The sequence below is a fragment of the Wyeomyia smithii genome, chromosome 1 (assembly GCF_029784165.1).
Source record: "Wyeomyia smithii strain HCP4-BCI-WySm-NY-G18 chromosome 1, ASM2978416v1, whole genome shotgun sequence".
Lineage (NCBI taxonomy): Eukaryota > Metazoa > Arthropoda > Insecta > Diptera > Culicidae > Wyeomyia > Wyeomyia smithii.
The window spans coordinates 162,296,186-162,320,129 of NC_073694.1; the positions used below are offsets into that span (position 1 = coordinate 162,296,186).

Genomic DNA, 23,944 nt, shown 5'->3' on the forward strand with positions numbered 1-23,944 from the left:
GCTATAGCCGTTTTTTAAGACATAACTTCTCTTAGGAAGTGTTGTAAATTTTCTAAAACGGATTAAGCATTGTTAGCAGATTGTGCCGAACACTTCTGTTAAAAATCGTTTTAGTTTCGTATATTTTGCTGGTTATGCACAGTAACCTCGAATTTTAGTGAACATCATACTACTGCGCATTTTCAGCGGCTGCGAATAACAGTTGTACTGCCGTTCTACGCATAGTTGTCCCATGTTACTTTTAGTCGATTTTCGTTTTTTGTCACCAATGAGTCTATTTTCACGTATATTTTTGAAAAACTTCTATAAATAACATTGTTTGTTCCGAAAATCTTGAAAAACCATACCAAGTCTGTTTGTCCCATCGATGCTTTTCTACACATATTTGTCCCACTAGATTTTTTCTATTCTAATTCAACCCACTAACCACTTATTCCCATATTTATACCTTGGGAAGTGCTACAGAGCACTGAAGACTTCTCTTAACAACGTTTGGTACATTTCGGGTTTCAGAAGTTCGGTACCGAAAATCACTTTGCTTGATTCATTTGAATGCGGTACGTTCATATCTTTGTTAGGGATACCTAAGCCATGTTGGATGGTTTGTAATCTGAATACTTTTCTTTTTCGAGCATATAAGAAGGTAAATGCATGAGATTCTTACTGATTGAAAGTTCTAAGAACTGTCTTTTGTGTGTAGCCAAAATGGTGAAAGCCCAACAACGTTCAAATATGATAGGAATGGGAAATCTAAAAAAAACAATTCCTCTTTTTAATGGTAAGTCATTTAATACTTATTTAATTAACAAACTTGCGTATGAAGACAACAAGATAAGCGTGATCATTTTCGTGAAAGATTAAACAGCCTTGTATCCCCAGTACGAACTTTGTATTGGAAAACATCGAATGCACGTGGTGGGACTGATATGCATAGAAATTACCTATTGGAAGGCAAATTTCTCGGCATTATTGTCCTAGTGGTTATTTTTATGGAAAAGAGTGTTGAAACGAAAAACCTTCAACTAGATCTATTGAAAACAGTCCATTGGAAGGTGGAACTGGTTAGAAGCCCATAATTGTGTTTGTCACATTGACGCAATGCGTAAAAGTATTGTAAAACTTTAACATCGTTTTTCTCGTTTGCATAATTTGGGACATGGGACAAATATGTGTAGAACGGCAGTGTAGTTAGTAAAAAAAAATTCATTATGTTCTTCCAATACGCAATTGTAAACTCATTCAGCTATCGCATAAATGCACCATAGTCAGATTATGTACGGTATTCAGACATAAATAAAATAAGCTCCGCCTTTGTTTCATGTCATCTCATTTTCTTACCCGTGCAAAGTTTTTATTTCGTATGTTAGAATAGTAATGTGCGAAAATTAAATATCATTTATGTTGGCTACCAGTGAAACCAGACCAATGAAGTTCTCACAAGGGCAACAATAAAACACGTATCGTGTCTTGTTGCGGCTTGGAAGAAAAACATCAAATTGTTCTCGTGGCAGCTAGAAGCAGAAACCAAGAGTGCAACTGTTGCGTGTTGAATGCTGCCGATGTGCGACTGGCGGAAAATTCTGTTCGTGCTGATTTTAGTTGGTGGCAGGTATGAGCAATAAGTTTTACGATACACTCCATTGGGATCAATCAATTTGATCGTGTGAAGCGGTAAATTTCAGTAATACTGTTTTATTTAATAAATTTTTTTTTTCTTCATCTATAGTTTATTTGACACGGCACAAATACAATTCAATGTTTAACGGCGCCAATTATATCTGGTAGCTTACTTTCTAAAGTATCTTAATAACTAAAAGCAAATTTTTTATCCTCGCTGCCGACTACGAGCTGAAACTAAATGTAACTTAAAGCTAGAATATTTTGCATTAAAAGCACAGGTTTGCTGTTTGATGGTTTTCATTGCCATAGGTAAGCAGCATATTAAATTTGTTCCGCTGCTGGGCCAAGATATTACGGACTGGCATATTGGGTTGTTTCCATCGGGCCTTGAGAGTATCGTGCGGGTCTGATTGCTGTTTCCGGATCCGGGGTCTTAACGTGTTCTTGTCGTTTGGTTGGATGTAGGCGGAAGGGGATAGGACTAAACTGGGGCGTGGATGGATTTCAGGAAAACGTATATAAGGGACATGTAGGATAGGTCACGGCTCGCCAAGACATCACGAACAGGAACAGCCGGCTGCCTACCTTCGGCCTGCAGGGAAGCTATTAATCTAGACCTGGCGTCACGGTATACAGGGCATGACCAAACAACGAGCTCTATGTCGTGATAACCTTCACCACAGGCACAGATACCACTCTCCCCGAGCCCAACACGACGGAGATGCGCGTCAAATCTATAGTGATTGGAAATAAGCCGGGACATCACGCAAATGAAATCCCGACCTACATCCAACCCCTTGAACCACGGGTTCGTCGACACCTTGGGGATTATGGAATGTAACCACCTTCCAGTTCCCCTCTGGTCCAAGCATTTTGCCAACTGATGATCGTATTCTGACGTACAAGTGCGAAAAATTCATTAAAGGCAATTGGTCTTTCATAAATATCACCGTTTGTTGCGCCCACCTTAGCCAAAGAGTCCGCTTTCTCATTGCCCGGTATCGAGCAGTGAGAAGGGACCCACGCTAAGGTAATCTGAAACGATTTTTCGGATAAAGCACTCAGATGTTCCCGTATTTTCCCCAGGAAATACGGAGAGTGCTTAACATCTTTCATCGATCGGAGAGCCTCAATGGAACTGAGACTGTCCGTAAAGATGAAATAATGGTCTGTGGGCATTTTTTCGATAATCCCTAGGGTGTACTGAATTGCAGCTAATTCTGCGACGTAAACAGAAGCAGGATTATCGAGCTTATGGGAGACGGTTAAATTGTTATTGAAGATACCGAAGCCAGTGGACCCATCAAGAAGTGATCCGTCAGTGTAGAACATATTGTTGCAGCTGATGTTTCGATATTTATTGGAAAAAAATTTAGGGATCTGCTGCACGCGTAAATGATCCGGGATTCCACGAGTTTCTTCTATTATGGATGTATCGAAAAACACAGTAGAATCAGAAGTATTTGATAAGTCGACACGATTTGGAATATTCGAAGAAGGGTTAATATTTTGGGACATGTGATTGAAATACAATGTCATGAAACGGGTTTGAGAATTAAGTTCGATTAACCTTTCAAAATTTTCAATCACGGGACGGTTCAAGACCTCACATTTGATTAGAATACGAGAAGACAGGCTCCAGAAGCGGTTTTTCAATGGTAGTACTCCAGCTAAGACCTCCAAACTCATCGTATGGGTCGACTGCATGCAACCTAAGGCGATACGCAAACAACGATATTGTATTCGCTCCAGTTTGATCAAATGTGTGTTTGCTGCGGAGCGGAAGCAGAAACACCCGTACTCAATAACAGACAGTATCGTTGTTTGGTAAAGCCTTATAAGGTCTCCTGGGTGGGCTCCCCACCATTATCCGGTTATTGTACGAAGAAAATTCACTCTTTGTTGACATTTTTTCATCAGATACCTCACGTGACAACCCCAGGTGCCTTTAGAGTCGAACCAGATACCAAGATATTTGTGTACCAAAACCTGAGAAATCGTTTTACCCATTAATTGTGTTTGAAGCTGAGCAGGTTCATGCTTCCTAGAAAAAACTACTATCTCAGTCTTCTCCGGAGAGAATTCGATACCTAGCTGTAAAGCCCAAGCAGACAAATTGTCCAAGGTATCTTGCAATGGTCCTTGCAAATCGGCAGCTTTGGCTCCTGTAACAGAGATTACACTGTCGTCTGCAAGCTGTCTTATCGTGCATGAATTTGCCAGACATTCGTCGATGTCATTTACATAAAAGTTGTAAGGAAGGGGGCTTAAACATGAGCCCTGGGGAAGACCCATGTAGCTAATGCGAAAAGTTGCCAAATCGCCGTGCGTAAAATGCATGTGCTTTTCGGACAACAAATTGTGCAAAAAATTGTTCAAAATTGGAGAAAATCCTTGTCGGTGAAGTTTACCCGAAAGAATGTCAATAGAAACGGAATCAAAAGCCCTCTTAATGTCCAAGAACGCAGACGCCATTTGTTCTTTGCGAGCATACGCCAGCTGAATATCTGTTGAAAGCAACGCAAGACAATCATTCGTCCCTTTGGCACGGCGGAAGCCAAATTGAGTATCTGATAGTAGACCATTTGATTCGACCCAATGGTCTAAACGACGGAGTATCATTTTTCCATCAATTTCCGGATACAGGATAGCATTGCAATCGGCCTATAAGAGTTGTGATCAGAAGCTGGTTTCCCTGGTTTTTGGATGGCGATCACCTTCACTTGCCTCCAATCCTGCGGTACAATGTTTTGCTCCAGGAACTTATTGAACAAGTTCAACAAGCGCCTCTTGGCATTGCCGGGTAGATTCTTCAACAAGTTGAATTTGATTCTATCTAACCCAGGCGCGTTATTGTTACAAGACAGGAGGGCAACTGAAAATTTTGCCATCGTAAAAGGTGATTCTATCGCGTCGTGGCCCGGAGACGCATCGCGAACAATGTTTTGCTCAGGAACAGAGTCCGGACATACTTTCCAGGCAAAATCAAATATCCACCGACTTGAAGACTCCTCGCTTTCGTTGACCGTTACGCGATTCCGCATTCTTCGGGCTGTGTTCCAAAGAGTGCTCATCGATGTCTCCCTCGACGTCTCGTTCACGAACCGACGCCAATATCCGCGTTTCTTTGCTTTGGCCAGGGTTTTAAGCTTGGTATTAAGCTCCGAATACCGTATATAGTCGTCGGGTATATCTCCCTTCTGGTAGGCCTTAAACGCGTCGGATCTTTGCGTGTAGACATCGGAGCACTCTTGGTCCCACCACGGAGTGGGAGGCCGTTCTTTGATCGTTACGCCGGGATATTTCTTCGTTTGGGCTTGCAACGCGGCGTCGAGAATCAAGCCCGCGAGGAGGTTGTATTCTTCAAGTGGTGGATGATGTTGAAGCGACTCGACCGCTTTTGAAATCATTTCCTCGTATAACTTCCAATCGACATTCCGTGTGAGGTCATACGGAATGTCAATTGGTCGCATGCGAGTTGACCCGTTTGTAATTGAAATAAGAATAGGCAGATGGTCGCTACCGTGAGGATCGAGGATTACCTTCCATGTGCAATCCAACCGTAGCGACGTCGAACATAAGGATAGATCCAAAGCGCTTGGGCGCGCTGGAGGTTTCGGGATACGTGTCATTTCACCGTTGTTTAAAATAGTCATGTCGAAGTCATCGCAAAGGTTATAGATTAAAGAGGAGCGGTTATCATTGTATGGGGAACCCCAAGCCACGCCATGAGAGTTGAAGTCTCCCAAAATCAAACGTGGCGAGGGAAGAAGTTCTATTAAATCAAAGAGCAACCGTTGCCCAACCTGTGCTCTGGGAGGAATATATATTGAGGCAATACAAAGCTCTTTACCTTCTATTGTCATTTGACATGCGACAACTTCGATGCCTGGAATCGAGGGGAGGTTAATACGATAGAAAGAATAGCACTTTTTAATCCCTAAAAGTACTCCTCCATATGGGGTGTCTCGATCAAGGCGAATAATATTAAAATCATGGAAGTTGAGATCAACATTTGAAGTAAGCCAAGTTTCACAAAGGGAAAATGCATCGCATTTGTTTTTATTTATCAAAACTTTAAACGAATCAATTTTTGGTAAAATACTTCTACAATTTCACTGTAAGACAGAGATGGAATCCTTCATATACGCAGTTGAATTAGGCATCGAAGGATACAATCGCTGCAAGAAAGGGCCATTGGGCAGTCAACTGCTTCAAAAATGATCTAACTGTTGGGAGGAATGCTGTAAGAAAAATTTTAATTGGATCGGGTACATTGAAATTTTCAAAAATCCAGTCCACAATGTCAGAAAATTTCACTAATCCAGAGGTTGTTTCATCAACTGGGAGTGCAAAAGGAACAACTGGGGTTTTAGATGTTCCTGGCAGTGCTGGGAACTCCTTCTGGGACTTTAAATTTGCAAGCCCAGGAGGAGTTTGCTTCGGTTTTTCCGCAGCACTGTTTGGTTTGTTCGTACTTTTCATTACACTTTGGGAAATCTTAGGACCTTTACGGGGAAGTTTAGGAGAAGAAACATTTTTCCTCTTCCTAGACTCCCCAGGATTGGCATAAGATGTTCCCGCTAATGAATCGTCAGAATCGGTTTCATCAGAGGGCAACAGAACAAAGGGGTTCGATGTTATGGTAGAAGTGGTCACGGTCTTCTTCAGCATCTCAGCGTAAGAACGCTTTGAACGCTCCTTAAGTGACCGCTTGATTTTATCTCTGCGCTGCATGTACACCGGGCATGTGGAGAGCTCATGCTGGTTTTCCCCACAGTGAATACATTTTTCAGCATTAACACTGCAAGAATCTTCCGCATGAGTCTCCCCACACTTGCTACATCGTGCCTTATTGCAGCAGTAGGCGGCTGTGTGGCCTAACTGCTTGCAATTGGTGCAATTCATAACACGGGGTACATACAATCGCACAGGCAGACGAACCCGGTCGATCGAGACGTGGCTAGGGAGTGCAGATCCGGCAAACGTAACGCGAAACGAGTCTGACGGAGTGTAAACTTTTTTACCGCCGACGAGAGACATGGACCGCAATTGCTTACAATCCAAAATCTTCGCCTGTGTTTCGGTATTTTTGAAGCAACCGGTTGCGCTTTTTAGGATACACTCGACAGACAGACTCGAATCGGTTATGACACCGTCGATCTCCACGTCTCGTGCGGGTATGTAGACGCGATACTCGCGTGTGAAGAGCTCAGAGCAAGCGATAGCATTGGCCTGTGCCAGATCACTGACCACGACACGGAGCTTGTTAGGTCGGACCTGGGAAATTTCGGTCACGGCCTTGTACCCCTTCGTCAGGTCTTTAGAAATTTGCAGTATGTTTAATCGCTTTGAATTCACTCCTGCCTTTGGACGAAAATAAACAGTATAGCTGCCCTGTTGAGATCCGTCTGGGTAAAGCCTGGGGCGAGGGGGGACTGGAGAATGAACAGGGGAGGGGGTAACAGAAGGGTCAGGGTCAGGGGGGCTCAGGGATGGTGGCACGGGAGGCGAGGGATCTATATCCATCGCGCTAAATGTAGCGCACTAGCGCACTAGCGCCGACAAGAACACGTACCTATTTACTTCTTCCTTCCAGCAGTGGTTGTCCGATCGTTCGAAGCTGCACCCAAAGCAGCCAGCAGCACCAGTACAGCAGCACCAGTACAGCCACCAGCAGTGAGCCGGGTGTGAGATCACTCAGCACAGCGACACGGACTCGACTGTCAACTGATGGCCTTGAATAATACACTCTTTTGTTTGGCTATTCGTACACACGGACCGGATTGTAATAGAACGACCACTTTGCACGTCCGTTTCTGTCGGGTGTTCGACGCGGAATGATTTAATAAATTATTGGTAACCTTGAAGAAAAGCGTTATTTAGTTCATTTTAGGTAATTCGGAAGTAATGTTCAAGGTTGCTGGAGAACATTTATAGGTAGAGTACTCATATCATCGTCAAACCAATCCAGCATGGATGTAACTGAATCACACCCGATGAAAATTTACACATATTGCTTGAACGAATTACGCCTTCTTTCCTGTTTTGTTCAGGAGAAGAACCGCTTGGATATTTGGCAGGAAACCACCCGAATAGCAAGCATTACACAGCAGACGATGAATTCGACCTAGCGGAAATTTAAGCCCAGCACGAGATGAACGAATCTATGTCTTTCCCTTGATTTTGCCTTTTTTGTCACGACCAGACATTGTAACTTTAACGGAATAGCAAACAAACGGAATAGCGATGTGATGATGAAAAAGCCGTACGTTTATCTCATATACCTACGGAGAGGACAAACGCAAATGCCTAGGCGGCGCGACGTAGGTGGTAGAATGAAATAATTCGAAAAAGGGGACGGACTACATTGTACACTGTTTATAGGTGTACAGACGAGCACTTTGCGGGAAGGACCATGTAACGTACTATTGCCTGGAGAGCTAACCAAGCACACTGTGTTCGGAGGAACTAAAGCTTTTACGAAGTACACCAGCTTTAAGCGATTTGTTTCATCCACATGACTACAAAATACAATCGGCCCGTCTCAGGACCACACACACACGTTCTTGAAGCAATGATGAATTTTCTTACCTTGCAAATGCGTTTTATATTTATTCCATATGATTGAAAAGTAACGTTGAAAATCCATAAAAAGAATTATTTTTCACTGAAAGCGATCATATTCTGATGCTGTGGTTTTTATTAAAACATTTTCGATCGTCCGCGCTTAAAAATCGAGCACTACGAAGAAAAGCGAGATTTCTAATAAACGATTTTGCATATTTTTCGTCACTATCAGCAACGTTTTGACGAGTGGTAGAAAAATCTCAACTATTTCAATTACATAATTTTGGGAGCCAAAGTTCTAATGAAAATTGCCATATAGATAAATGTTTAGAAATACATTTTTTCAAATTTGTTGATACAATACTATTGTTTCAATGTTGCAAATGATGATTGAACAGGAAGCCCGCTTGGTCACGCGTCACCTCTGAAACTAACCGAGTTTTGAACATTTGAAAGTGGAAAATTTTCGTGACGACTGCGATGTTTTCGACTTTTTAATTTGTACCCCTATCCCAAAATGCCACCGTTAAAAGTAATTCTACGTAAAAACACCGTTTCACAACTCTTTATAAACTTCGTAAGCAGCGTAAGCAGTGTTAAATCGGAATTGATCGCATTATGTTATGCAGGGGGTGGCATTCGGCTGCCCATCAATTTACCTACGTGAGATGCAAGCCACCTGTTTTTTTCAGCACTCAATGTCATTTTCAGTTGACAATCGTCAAGAGATAATGACGCAATTTACCTTCGCTTTCAATTGAAAATCACTTCTTTCCTTTTCGAGCACTTCAGCTGTCATTTGTGTTATTCACAAAGTGCTCGAAAATGAACAAATGTTTTTCAATTGAGAGCGACTATTCACAGCGTGATTATCACCTGACGATTGTCAATTGAAAATTACCTGGCTCTGGTGATCACAGTTAGCCTCTCAAAAAACATAGTCACGGAAAAACGGTCATAATTCCGCCAATAACTCACATCTTTTTATAAACAAATGCTTTGGATTTGAAAAACAAGACTGATCGTGCATAATTTTAAAATGACAAATGACAAAATTATTCATTTTATGCTCGCACGAGAGTGCTGCATTAAAAATAAAATACTTTATCATATTTTCAGCGATTCAGAAACTTACCGACTACTTGCATGTGAATATGTCCGGTTGCAGTCGAGAACAGGGGCGCATCGGCGGTCACCTCGCAGGAAAAGTTACCAGACAGTCCAAATCCAACGTTTCGGATCACTACCTGGCTGGCGTTGGACAGCGAGAGCTGCGAAATGATACAAACAGATGTAAAAGTTGTACAAAAGTGTTTAAATCAGAATCTGCTCCGAAGGAAAACTGACACACACGCCCACAATCAGAGAGCGCCACTTCGTTTCAAAACTGAGCAAGAAGAATACAAACAGCAAACAAGGGCAAAGTTTTTCCCCGAAAGTTTCCTATAAACATACGCTGAATAATAGCGAAGCAGCAAAAAATCTCAAAACAAACCCTAAGCAAGATACACAACAAAATGGGAGCTTAAAAAGTTTTTTTCCCCGCTGCATCGACCGACTATGAATAGAGATGGAGCGAGAGGGATAAAAAAGAAGAGCAAAATTGAATGAACTTTCTGGGTTGATTTTTTCGTTTTCTTCAATTTTCAAAATAGAATACAAAGTCAAGGAAAAATTGTTTGCCGAAAAAACAAACTGCAACTGCCGTGATGTTTTATGTTGCAACATACGACCCAGCACCAACCGACCGCAAAAGGCAAGTCCACGGGAAGGATCCTTGAGCCAGTCACGTATGCGATACACATTGATACAAAGTTTCCTAGAGTATTTATCTTTGACGAGTTTGTTTTGGCTTAGTCTAAATTATCACCGCACCATCGGAAATAGAAGAAAAACTTTTGCAGGGCCTCTTCCTTTTTTTGATTCGTAAAGTGGAGCAGAGCCTCCAAACTCTAAACACATTAAGACTGGTTAGTTTTATCATTTGTCAACATATTATCCAGCGAATTTCTGTTCCATGCTACGATAAGCAATATAAATTAACCCCCTCGATTGCTAATTAAAATTTATAATCCAGTTGTTCTTAAGTTTGAAATTTTTCATTCTCCACTGCCGCTCAACGAGAACAGCGGACACATTAAAGACTAGCGAAGCGAAAGTTTCCAATTAATCTGCTGAGTGAATGGAAGAAAGCACGGACGGAAGAGCAGCTCTCAAAAGGACTTCAATACACCGTAGTAATCCTGTACATATATAAATAAAACTGTGTAAAGATTTTATTTCCTTCTTCTCGGTCGACTCGAAGGCCGAGCGAAAAGCGTTCGAGAGCCTTGTTGTCCACCCGAGTGCTCTTCCTGCTTATCCGGCCTCACCCACACTTTTTCCGTATTGCTTGCTGCTCCGAACGGTCAAACGGAAGGATAATGTGCTTTGTTAGGGGTAAGCCGGTAAGACTCGAGCCCGGTGAAGTTGACCTCTTGATAGCTTTAATATCACTAATTGCCGGTGGACGAATCGAGACGAAAGGCGCTGTTTGTGTTGCGAATCAACTCGGAAATTGAATACAACTTACATCCACATTGATGCCCGGAAAAGGAAACGTCTTCTTCTCCGGATACTCGCTGGGTGAAAATCGATAGAACTCCCGCTGGCCCCGGTAGTACTTGACCGAGTATAGTGGGGAATCGTTCAAATCATACAAACATCGAAGGGTCGCGTGCTGGCTGCGTCTCACGGCCGGTGGGTCCACCACTAGTTCGACCTTTCGCATCGCTCCCGCACTGTAGTCTGGAAAAAGAAAAATAGAAAATTTAATGAATAAAAATCCTAGCTTGAAACTTCAATTTTGCTAGTGCAGACGCTTTTCGTGAATGAGAATAAAATGCGAGCAGTTGTTCCACAGAAAAATTGATTTTTATTGATATAGCAGGCGGCATAACATTTCTCGAAATTCGTCTGACTTCCGCGCCTTCTTATAATCTCATCTACATAATACCAATAAAATCCTTTTCACAGCCTGGCGCAGGCAACGCTTCCATTTTGTTAGCCATCGGGTCGAGACAGCACGCAAACGAATCAGAGCCGGGATCAAATCAAGCGTAATGTCGCGGAAAACAGGAAACCAAAGCGAAATCAGATTAAAAATCACGCTATCAATTGGCTTTGATTAACATTTCTAACGAGCTGTAAGCTGATGCCTAATGCTGTGAAGAATAATCGTCAGTTCGATTTGAATTCGTATCACGTTCCGAATTTAAATCTGTTGAAAAACACACACGCATGCACTTGTACGTGCGTGCCGCGTTCCGAGAACATTAAAGCGAGAAATCGAGCACAAGCAGGGACAAACGCTTGGCGCGAGCTCAATTGACGGCTTATTTTTTCAGCTCAATATCAAAATTACAGGTTGGCGAATTTCTAACTTTCTTTCGTCAACTTGAAAGACACATGCCCATGTGATTGGCCTTTGGTGGCAAGTGTGAGACAGGTTGAAGAACACGGCTACTAAGGCCGTATGTAACTGTACGGGTCAATGGAAGGATACGCGACATCAGTCAATGATAAGAATCTTTTCGTTCAACTTCTTGATTGATAGTGACAATTGGGCTATCTAACGATACAATGAAAATGGACTTTGTGTGAAAAATAATTAAATCAGATGCATATTCTACTTTTATGCAGTAAACTTTTCGTTCAGACAAAGAACTTTTGAAATAAGTTCGAATTTAAGCTCGTTCATCTCAAAGCGTAACAACACGAAATAGAATTTCAATTTCGGTTACGTGAAATCATTTCGAAGCGGAAACAAATTGAGTTTGATAAATTTTATTTACGGTTTACGTCCAAGTTCGGGTTTCTGCTTCTCGACTCGCATTTTGATGAGTTAATTATCTGTAAATTAGATTAAACTGAACTTCAAGAAAAGGTTAATTTTGGTCTCCAACAAAAATAAATACTATCGGTTTCTAGTGGTGACGGTGTTCAAGAGTGTTCAAGTGTCCTCGAATCAGCGTTTCAATTGAGTGGTAAAGCAGAAATCGTAACGTTGCTCTCGCATCAATAAATGAAACAAACAAAGTAATATTATGAGGAAAAAAAACTTCTTGCTTTTGTTTGGACATTTCATAAGCGGGGTGTCTTATAAAAAGTTATTAGGGTTGTATGCAAAGCCACGACCGTAAGGTCGACGTAGAACTATATAAGGTTGTTTGTTACATTCCTTGTATTGAATATGCTTAAAATATGTATGTATGTATATGTATAGAATATGCTTAAGATTAAAATAAAAAGGAAATAATACTTCAATAAAAAGTGAATAAATGCTTCTAATTCTAGCGGAAAACGAGAAAATATCATATCTTCAATATTTTGTTTGTTGTCTTTATGAGGACAATTGTTGTTCAATTTCCTATCCGATAAAATGTTCATCGCCTCTGTGTGCTACCCCGATAGAGGAACTAAGGCATTTTTCTGAAAACACGGTTGAAAGCTGTTTTCACACGAAAATATTATAGCCCATATATTTGAAAACCCAGCATCGCAGAACGTTTGTGTGTTTTCAAATACGGCAACTTTTCATTGAAGTAAGTGCCGGCTAATGTAAATGTATCTACTACTGATGCTGCCCGCTACTGCACAAAGGCAGTTTTTTACTAGAAGAAGTGCTAAATCAGCTGGCCCTGCCCCTATCGCTGCTACTGCTATCCGCTGCCACTGCTTGGTAAGGATTGTTGTAGTCGCTGTTTAGAACTAATATGAGCGGTTTCGGCTGAAACAAGCTTTTATATAGGGGGGGGGGAGGAATTCGAGGGGCCATGGCCATAATTCTTTGAATGATAGACGCCAAGATTACAATAGACTATCTTATATTGTATCATAATCAATGTTATTATGATTTATTCATCACAAATACAACACTTCTCTGATAAAAATGTGATGGCTCTGAAAAAATTCAAAGTGGCAACTCGTGTCGATTTACAGCCTCTGAATTTTATCCAGAATCCGTATAAGGTGGTATTTTGTAATTCATGGCTATTTTTCAGATAGGAAGTTACCACTTTGGATTTCAAAATGACATCTGGAATCGATTTCCGGCTCTTGGGTATCCACCTGGTTCCAAAAATACATATGTTTAGCGGCATTTGGTAATTTTTGGCTGTTTTACAGGAACCGGAAGTCAACATGATGAATTTTTAAATGGCCATAATTCGACATCAGATCAGAGATGCCAAAACTATTTTGTGTAATTTTGTACATTCTACGGATGTTTCCTAATTTCTACTGAGTTCTCCATACACTTTAAATCTGTAAAACTGAAACAAAACCGTGGATTTAAGAAAATTTCGCAGTTCTGGCAAGCGTGCCTCAGATATCATTTTGAATATGTTTTAGTGTCGTTCGAAGGCATATAACTAAAGCCCTTAGGTGTTGCATATTGCTTAAGGAAATAAATCGGTACGTGCGAGTACTGCGGTGTTTATGTAAAGAAGACTCAGAAGAGTATGACAGTCGATGTTTCCCTGCAGTAGATCACCAAAGAAGCAAGCTTTAGCCACATTTCGTCTCGCTTCTAGCAACTCTAAGTTGATTAGTTTACAACGATCGGCATACCTAGGCAAGTGGAGGGGGTCTCGTCATGGAAGTTTGCGCAAGGCAGAACGAACGAATTTCCGTGGAACGGTTTCAATCCTTTGTGTGTCGTTTTGATAATAAGGAGACCAGATTACTGCAGCATATTCGAGTATTGGACGTACTAGAGTGGCAATAGATATCTGCAAATTGTTTTGAGAATCTAAGCATGAAACCCAACTGGGAAGAGGCATTGGAAACGATATATGAAACTTGTTCTTAAGTTTTGAATTCAGCAGCACTTCGAGGTTTTTTGCTGTCGTCGTCCAAACAACTCCAGTTGCTGTTGTAGCGAAGAAGCGTCAGCGTGATCCATTATGACGAGGACAAGCTTAAGGTTGTCAGCATATGACAACTTGAAGCATGGAAAAGGAAGGGACCGAGATGGCTTCCTTGAGGAACTCCAGATGTGACTGAAATTGGCGATGAAATAAAATCACCAGTCTTCACTGATATGTTATGGCCGATAAGTTAGGAACTCAACCAGGTCAAGAAGCCATTGTCGATGGTCATACGAGCAAACTTCACCAATGCTATTTCGTGGTTCATCTTGTCAAAGGCTGCGGAAAGATCGGTATAGATGGCGTCTGTCTGATGTTCATTTTCTATTTCTCGTATGAGGAACGACGTGAAAGTTGCTGAATTAGTCGTAGTTGACCCCTTAGGCCATGCTGTTCCGGCGAAATGTAATGTGAATATCTTTGTAATAATGTTTCAAGAACAATAAGCTCGAAAAGCTTAGAGGTAGCACTTAATGTAGCTATACCGCGATAGTTCGAAACCGTGCGCTTACAACCTTCCTTGTATACAGGAAAAACAAAAGGCAGATGAAATCTCAATTGCGAATTAGACCAGGCAGGTTTGGCCAGTGTTGTCTGTCTCACTCTGAAACAACATGCAACACCTCAAGTGGGGTTCTCGTAGCTGCCGACATCACACACTGGAGCATTCTCCATTCAAGCTATTTCTCGTTCTTCTGGATGTCTTCCTAGCTTGTATTCGCTCCCGAGATCATATGCACACTCGCGCGCCTACTCTTTTACTCGTGTGTAGTCCCCTCCTCGAGAGCACATTCAGCCTAGTACAATTGTTTCAAGATGCATTACGATAGTTGCGGAAGGACAAAAAAATATTTCAAATAGGATAACGGACTACTTCGGTAGCGGTTCGCTTCGGCTGGTTTTGCATTAAACTGCTATGAAAAACCTTACCAAAGCAGCCCGATACTCTACACCTTTCAGTATGCGATATTTTACAGATTCTTCCCCCACGTTCGCCTGTCCATGCACGAAGCAAAACTGGGTAGATGAAGAAAGCATTTTCGTTTTCGAGAACAGTTTTTCAAGCACTCCTACTAGTCGTGCAATTTTAGTCGAGTACTCCTACTCTCTTACAGCCGCTAAGTAGCAATACCAAGGAGTTTTGCGTGTCCATCTTTGCGACGCTGGGTTTGACAGGTTTCCGACGATGTTTTACTTACTTTACTTTCAAGCCGACAGACCGATTATCGATCCAGAATACGTCGCCATGTCCCTCGCTCTTGTGTTGCTATCCTCCAATCGCCCCTAACACCTATTTCGCGTGCATCCTCGTCGACAGCACACATCCAACGAGTGCGGGGTCTACCCCGAAGTCGACGACCTCTATCGGGATTCCTGCTAAATATAGCCTTCGCTTGCCCTTACTTACCCACTGAAGCCTGCCGTGTTTTATCCGCTTGACTATATCCGCCGATTTGTATGCCTGTTACACTTCATGGTTCATGCGTCTGCGCCAAACACCATTTTCCAGTTTGCCGCCAAGCATGAACGCAAAATCCTACGCTCAAAAACACCAAGAGCTCGCCGATCAGACTCTTTCAGCGTCCATGATTCATGGCCGTAGAGAGCCACCGGAAGAATCAGTGTTTTATAGAGTGCAAGTTTAGTACGGATTTGCAGACTGCGGGACTTTAGCTGGTTACGTAATCCATAAAAGGCCCTGTTTGCGGCTGCTATCCGCCTCTTTATCGTCAACTACTTCAAATAATTCCCTATCTAGCACCACCGCAGCACCAACCTCCGACGGACTACCACGCACTCTGCCAGCCACCATGTGTTTCGTTTTGGCAGAGTTTATGACAAGCCCTAATCTCGCAGCTTCCCTCCTGAGAGGTCCGAGGGCCTCCTCCGCAGCTCTAAGGTTGATACCAATGATGTCGATATCGTCCGCAAAAGCGAGAAGCATGTGCGACTTCGTAATGATAGTGCCGCTTCTCTGCACACCAGCCCTCCGACGATGTTTACGTGGCACAAATTTATCAATGGCGTATTAAAGGATGCTAGAGAGCTGATGCTGCAGAACTAGCATCAGTACCACGGAATGCCGCCGAGGATGATGTCTGCAATCTTGGAAGGAGGATGATATCTGAGTCTAATTCTTCGCTGATAAAACAAATACCAAGCGTTCGTCTGTTCCTGTTTAAAATCTTATTGACCTGTTTGAGACCAACTGTAAGTAACCATCCAGCAAATTGATTGAAGCTGGCCTTAGCGAGGAATGACCATGATCCGGGAAGATTTCGCGCACGTTAAATGCGATGAAAATGAAGCGCGTAGCTCCGGAGCCAGTGATCGCTACCCACAGGTGTTCAACTGTTGTTCCCTCGGTAGGGTGCAATTCGGCGAGACTTGTAACAGGGCCTCACAGCCAACAAAACACCGCCGCCTGAGCGCTTATTACTATTAGTCGATGACCGATCTTGTCGGCAGACCGTAAATGAATCATCAAAAAGTTCAGTGGAGATTGTGTAGTCATTGAGCCATGTTTCTGTGAATGCATAGATGTCGTAGCACGCATCATTACATGCCAGTGTAAAGGTGTAGCAGGATTCCTGGGAATGGAGAGTGCGTCAGATCAGGAAACGCTGATAAATTGTGAATATTTGCCAAGACTGGTCGTTATTGGCGTTGTACTTACAACAGCAAAATGTTACCGTAAACTATTTTTACACAGTAAATTGCATCATCGGCAAATATCCGGCACTCAGATACTTCACTTTAGCACGAAATAAACCGCAGAGTAATAACTTGTGTAATGGTAAATTAATCAAATAAACGGAGCTGAATCACCTCGATGCACAGTGGTTCCGTTTTCTAAGAAGGGTGGTCATAAAAATTGTTTTCCCATGTCTCGAGTTCAAAACGTCAATCTAAGTAGGGGTAAGCGGGGTAAGACCGCCCCCTTAAGCAATTCTGTTTATAGAAAAAAAAGTTGCGGCTGCAATTTCATTTTTTCTTCGCTAAGAGGTTCTTCTATTCAATACCCGCATTAAAAAAATAAGAACTGAAATATTTTTGTTAAATTTCCACATTTTTTTTTAAATTTTTAAAATTCATTGAAAATGTGCAGAACTTTTTCATGCGGGGTAGGATCGCCCACCATTTTTTGAGGATAAACAATATTTTTAGGGCCGAAACGGTTGATTTTATCGGTATAGTGTCTCTGACAAAGTTGTAGATGGTATTTTTCTACACTGTGAAAAATCTTTAAAAAAAAATTTTTTTCTAAGTTTTAACTTATTTTGTTTTCTGATTATTCAAGTTCGAATCAATGTTTAGGTAACTTTTTTGGTTTTCAAAATAAATAGATTTTTCAGAATTGGGTTTTTCAAGATATTGAATTCATAATATACCTATCTTTAAGCTAAAAATTAAAACTCATTAAACCTGTCTGTATGATTCTTTTGAAGACTTTTTATGTATAGAAAAATACTAATAATTATTATTTCTTTTATTTATATTTTCAATTTTCTATGCTCTTTTTTTTTGAAGAACAAAATTACCAACGACTCTATACACCAAACAAACCGTCAAAAAAAAATTTCTTCACAAAATTTGAGCTATTAATATTTCTATAACTCCATGATCCAACAACCATCAAATTTAAGCTTACCTTTTGTAGATTTTACGGGCAAAAACATGTTTTTTAAAATAAATTTGAAAAAAAAAAATTATATATATATATATATATATATATATATATATATATATATATAGATATATATATATATATATATATATATATATATATATATATATATATATATATATATATATATATATATATATAAATATATATATATATGTATATATATATATATATATATATATATATATGTATATATATATATATATATATATATATATATATATATATATATATATATATATATATATATATGTATATATATATATATATATATATATATATATATATATATATATATATATACATATATATATATATATATATATATATATATATATATATATATATATATATATATATATATATATATATATATATATGTACATATATATATATATATATATATATATATATATATATATATATATATATATATATATATATATATATATATATATATATTTATATATATATATATATATATATATATATATTTATGTATATATATATATATATATATATATATATATATATATATATATATATATATATATATATATTTTAATTCTATTTTTATATCTTTTCTTTAAATTTTTTTAAAGTGTGTACTTTTTTCGGAAGTAAAAAACTACTATTTTCAATTCTGCCGGAGACGTCATACCAATCAAACAAACCGTCCTGGCTCTAAAATTAATTTGGTTCATTAACACCATTTTCAAACAGGTTTACTCATTCGTTGAGAGGTCGACTGTAGAGGTATTTTAAATCGCTGTGATTACGGCTTAGCAGTCTTTAAATAAATTTAGAACGACACGGTTTTAATTCGTCCCGACGTTTCAACGCTTGGTTTGCGTCTTTTTCAAGGGAAACTGGTAAAAAAGAATTGTATTTAAAAAATAGACAAACATATTTTAAACATTTAGAAACTCACAATAATTTTGGTCGAACTATGTCAAGTTGTTTGTTCACTAAACTAGTTGTCATTTACACATTTAGTTGGTCATAATCGGTAACATCACTAAACATAACGAAAAACAAAGTTACAATTATAAACAGTTGTCGGTATTGGCAGTCACAAACAATTTCAAACCTTATCACATATAGTACACTAAGTGGCGGGTAAATGTCGGATTTCAGTGTCGGATAAGTATGGCAGTTATTCTGCTTCTATTGAGCTTGAGCTATCTGGCATATTGTTTGATTCTGTGTGGTTTAGTTTGTGTAATATGCCGGCATAGGCTGTGTTGAGGTTGTCTATGTCAACTCGTCTGTTTACTGTGTTGGGTGTGCAATAGATGTGACACATCTCCAAAAATGGCAGATGGTGTGAGTTCGGGGCTCTATCTAGTATGTGAGTCTTGTCGAAATTGAAACTGTGTTTGGTGTTGATACAATGTTCGATTAATGCTGTCTTTTCTCTTAGCTCTCTTAGTTCGTTGTTTTGTGTGTTTGTGTCAGTGTTCGCTTCCAAAATTTTGGCCAGCTTGTTTACATGCGATGTGTGTCCGGATAATCTGGTTTTCAATTTGTTCGTGGTCATTCCGATGTAGCAGTTGCTGCAGTCATTGCATGGTATTTTATAAATAATATTTCAGTTGTCGAATTTGTTTATAGGGTCCTTTACGTAACTATGGAATTTGCTAACGGTGGAATTGATTCTGGTGGCGATGGTCAAATTAGGGAATTGTCTTCGGAACGATTTGATGAGTCGATCAGTGAGCTTGGGGATGTAAAGCAATGATCGATACATGGCTTCGTTAGGCTGTTGATCCGGTGCAGTTGTTGTTGGTTCGCTGTTAGTGTTAAGGTGAGCTGTGGTGATGCTGTTGGTGGCTGGTGGCTGCTGGTCGACAGGTGATGATGGTTCAGTTAGGTGTCTGTTGTTGGTTGGTGGCTCCAAGACGATAGGTGGTGATGGTTCAGTTTGGCGCGATGTTGGAACGGGTAACGCTGAGTCTGATGTATGAACGAACTGTGTTGGGTGGGCCTTGCGGTGTTTTCCGTGGTACTCGTTAATGAGTCTGGATACTAGAGTTGCCGGGTAGCAGTTTGATTTCAGTTGTTGGTGAATGATACTGCTAGTGTTGGTGGTGTTGTGGGTGGTTAGTGACTTCACTCGATGAATGAAGTTATTGGCGACGTTAATTTTGTGCTTGTACTGATGAAATGAGTAGAAGTTAAGCATTCTCCCCGACGCAATGGGCTTGCAGTACCAATCGGTCGTGATAGATTGGTTTTCATTTCGAGTAACCATCATATCAAGAAAAGGAAGTTTCCGATCCTGTTCGATTTCGATGGTGAATTGAAGGCGTTGTTCCTGGCGGTTAAAAACCTCTAACACTGTTTCAATACAATTTTTTGGTATTGCAAGGAACAGGTCGTCAACATATTTACGTAAGAAAGGGACGTCAAAAGGTAATTCTGCAAGCGCTCTTGTTATGATGTCTTCTAGTACTATGTCTGCCAAAACGGGGGACAAGGGGCTCCCCATAGCTGTACCATAGATTTGAAAATAAAATTTGCTGTCGTACCTGAAATAGCTGGCTTCCATGCAAAATTGGACAATTTCCAAGAAGAGGCTAAGTGTTATGTTGGTTTTTACTTTTTTCCATCGTTCGGTGATAGAAGTGATGACCTGCTGTCTGGGAACGTTGGTGAATAGTGAGACTACGTCCAGGGAAACCATTATGTAGTTCTCTGGGAGAATGATTGTTTTTAACTCTTCGCATAATTCAAAGGAACTGAAAGTGTTGTAGCGGCTGGTGAGCGAAGTGCTTAGGATGTTGGCGATGTATTTGCATAACTTGTAGGTGGGGGCTGAGTAGTTGGGTACCACTGGACGAAGAGGAAGGTTGTTCTTGTGCGCTTTCGGCTGTCCGTATATTCTGGGGCAGGTAGAGTTGTAAGTTTTGAGACTTTTAGCTGTTTTCTGGTCTATGAGTTTCAGGTTGAGGAGTTGAGTAGCAAAATTATTGTTCTTTTGTTGCAATCCACTAGTGGGGTCTCTTGGCACTTTGCGGTATGTTTGTTCATCTTCAACAAGAGTGCGCATTTTGTCTTGGTAGTCTTTGGTGTACATTATTACGGTACGATTTCCTTTGTCGGATGACAGTATCAAAATCTCGGGATGCGCTTTTAGGAAATTGCCAGTGACTTTTTGAGCCGTTGAGCACCATCTACCAAGTGGTTCTAAGGCGTCAACTTGGGATCCAAAGCCATGAATGAAGTTAAGTATGATGTTGGTGGCTTGACATCGGGTGGTGTCCTGTATCCGTTTATCTTGGTGTGATTGGATAATGTTTTCCACGTCGCACATAACGTGAAATAGTGGTATATGTGACAGTTTAGTGACAGGAAAGGCAAATTTTGGACCGAGACTTAATAGAATTAATAGGTCTATCACCGAACGATGGAAAAAAGTAAAAACCAACATAACACTTAGCCTCTTCTTGGAAATTGTCCAATTTTGCATGGAAGCCAGCTATTTCAGGTACGACAGCAAATTTTATTTTCAAATCTATGGTACAGCTATGGGGAGCCCCTTGTCCCCCGTTTTGGCAGACATAGTACTAGAAGACATCATAACAAGAGCGCTTGCAGAATTACCTTTTGACGTCCCTTTCTTACGTAAATATGTTGACGACCTGTTCCTTGCAATACCAAAAAATTGTATTGAAACAGTGTTAGAGGTTTTTAACCGCCAGGGTTGTTCCGGCCTTCAATTCACCATCGAAATCGAACAGGATCGGAAACTTCCTTTTCTTGATATGATGGTTACTCGAAATGAAAACCAATCTATCACGACCGATTGGTACTGCAAGCCCATTGCGTCGGGGAGAATGCTTAACTTCTACTCATTTCATCAGTACAAGCACAAAATTAACGTCGCCAATAACTTCATTCATCGAGTGAAGTCACTAACCACCCACAACACCACCAACACTAGCAGTATCATTCACCAACAACTGAAATCAAACTGCTACCCGGCAACTCTAGTATCCAGACTCATTAACGAGTACCACGGAAAACACCGCAAGGCCCACCCAACACAGTTCGTTCATACATCAGACTCAGCGTTACCCGTTCCAACATCGCGCCAAACTGAACCATCACCACCTATCGTCTTGGAGCCACCAACCAACAACAGACACCTAACTGAACCATCATCACCTGTCGACCAGCAGCCACCAGCCACCAACAGCATCACCACAGCTCACCTTAACACTAACAGCGAACCAACAACAACTGCACCGGATCAACAGCCTAACGAAGCCATGTATCGATCATTGCTTTACATCCCCAAGCTCACTGATCGACTCATCAAATCGTTCCGAAGACAATTCCCTAATTTGACCATCGCCACCAGAATCAATTCCACCGTTAGCAAATTCCATAGTTACGTAAAGGACCCTATAAACAAATTCGACAACTGAAATATTATTTATAAAATACCATGCAATGACTGCAGCAACTGCTACATCGGAATGACCACGAACAAATTGAAAACCAGATTATCCGGACACACATCGCATGTAAACAAGCTGGCCAAAATTTTGGAAGCGAACACTGACACAAACACACAAAACAACGAACTAAGAGAGCTAAGAGAAAAGACAGCATTAATCGAACATTGTATCAACACCAAACACAGTTTCAATTTCGACAAGACTCACATACTAGATAGAGCCCCGAACTCACACCATCTGCCATTTTTGGAGATGTGTCACATCTATTGCACACCCAACACAGTAAACAGACGAGTTGACATAGACAACCTCAACACAGCCTATGCCGGCATATTACACAAACTAAACCACACAGAATTAAACAATATGCCAGATAGCTCAAGCTCAATAGAAGCAGAATAACTGCCATACTTATCCGACACTGAAATCCGACATTTACCCGCCACTTAGTGTACTATATGTGATAAGGTTTGAAATTGTTTGTGACTGCCAATACCGACAACTGTTTATAATTGTAACTTTGTTTTTCGTTATGTTTAGTGATGTTACCGATTATGACCAACTAAATGTGTAAATGACAACTAGTTTAGTGAACAAACAACTTGACATAGTTCGACCAAAATTATTGTGAGTTTCTAAATGTTTAAAATATGTTTGTCTATTTTTTAAATACAATTCTTTTTTACCAGTTTCCCTTGAAAAAGACGCAAACCAAGCGTTGAAACGTCGGGACGAATTAAAACCGTGTCGTTCTAAATTTATTTAAAGACTGCTAAGCCGTAATCTCAGGTTTACTCATTTCAAAAATAAGTCTTGTTGAAATATATTACTAGAAAAGCTTCAACCAAATCGAAAATGGTCGATTAACATCGATGTCTTATGTGGCTCGAAGTTGCTTTACTGATCCTGTAAATATTCCCTTTGTAGTGTCGAGGCATTTGGGTCTTGAAGTAAAACAACAAGCAGTTGTATACGTGGCGGTTTTACCCCTTGTATAGTGGGCGACTTTACCCCCAGTGGAACATTTTCATATTTGACTTCATATTAGTTACAGCAAATTTAACATTTTATTCTAATTTTGCTAATATCTTAAAAACTTTGTTGATTCTAAACTCAATCGATCTTTTTCTTCTGAATATCCAACCGACAACATTTCCAGTAAAAAATTATATATATTCTCGGAATTCCTTGGCTACCCTCGACGCAGAACTACGTCTCCTAGGAAGTTCGGCTTTAAAGGGATCTGGCAACTCTGCCCTAACTTGTTTACATCGCACTGTGGTTCCCCCATAGGTTATAAAGCCAAAAATCTAATTTCATTATTTTGGTATTTCTTCACCTCTTAGCATCCTTCGTAGTCTGAAGCTATCAATGGCATCAATTATTGTATTGTATTACGAAGGAATTGTTAACTGTGAGGTAGTTTTCACTTTTAAACAGCTGAAAAAAGTATGTTTTTAGGTTGAGTGCAATTTCTCTCCTTTTAAGCGAATTTAAGTTTTCCAAATTGGTTTTTTGATATGTAGGTTCAAAAACAAGGAAGGCTGAGCCTTTTCTTGTGGTTTTAAGAATGTTGTCTTATGTTGTTAACGACTAATCCAATGGTAAAATAGGAATATTTTGATATAAACAGATATCACCAATATATTTTCATATGTCAATTCAACAATGTTCGCGAATTTACGTAAGCG

General features: G+C 40.2%; 1 protein-coding gene across 1 annotated transcript in view; it reads right to left on the reverse strand.

Annotated features, from left to right (window-relative positions):
- LOC129718544 (uncharacterized) overlaps positions 1-23,944 on the reverse strand; it is a 435,671-nt gene that overhangs the window by 137,806 nt on the left and 273,921 nt on the right. The window contains exons 3-4 of the mRNA XM_055669415.1: positions 10,763-10,977; positions 9,326-9,461 (exon numbers count right to left, since the gene is read on the reverse strand). Coding sequence (XP_055525390.1) covers positions 9,326-9,461; positions 10,763-10,977 — 351 coding nt within the window. The remainder of the gene's footprint in view (positions 1-9,325; positions 9,462-10,762; positions 10,978-23,944) is intronic.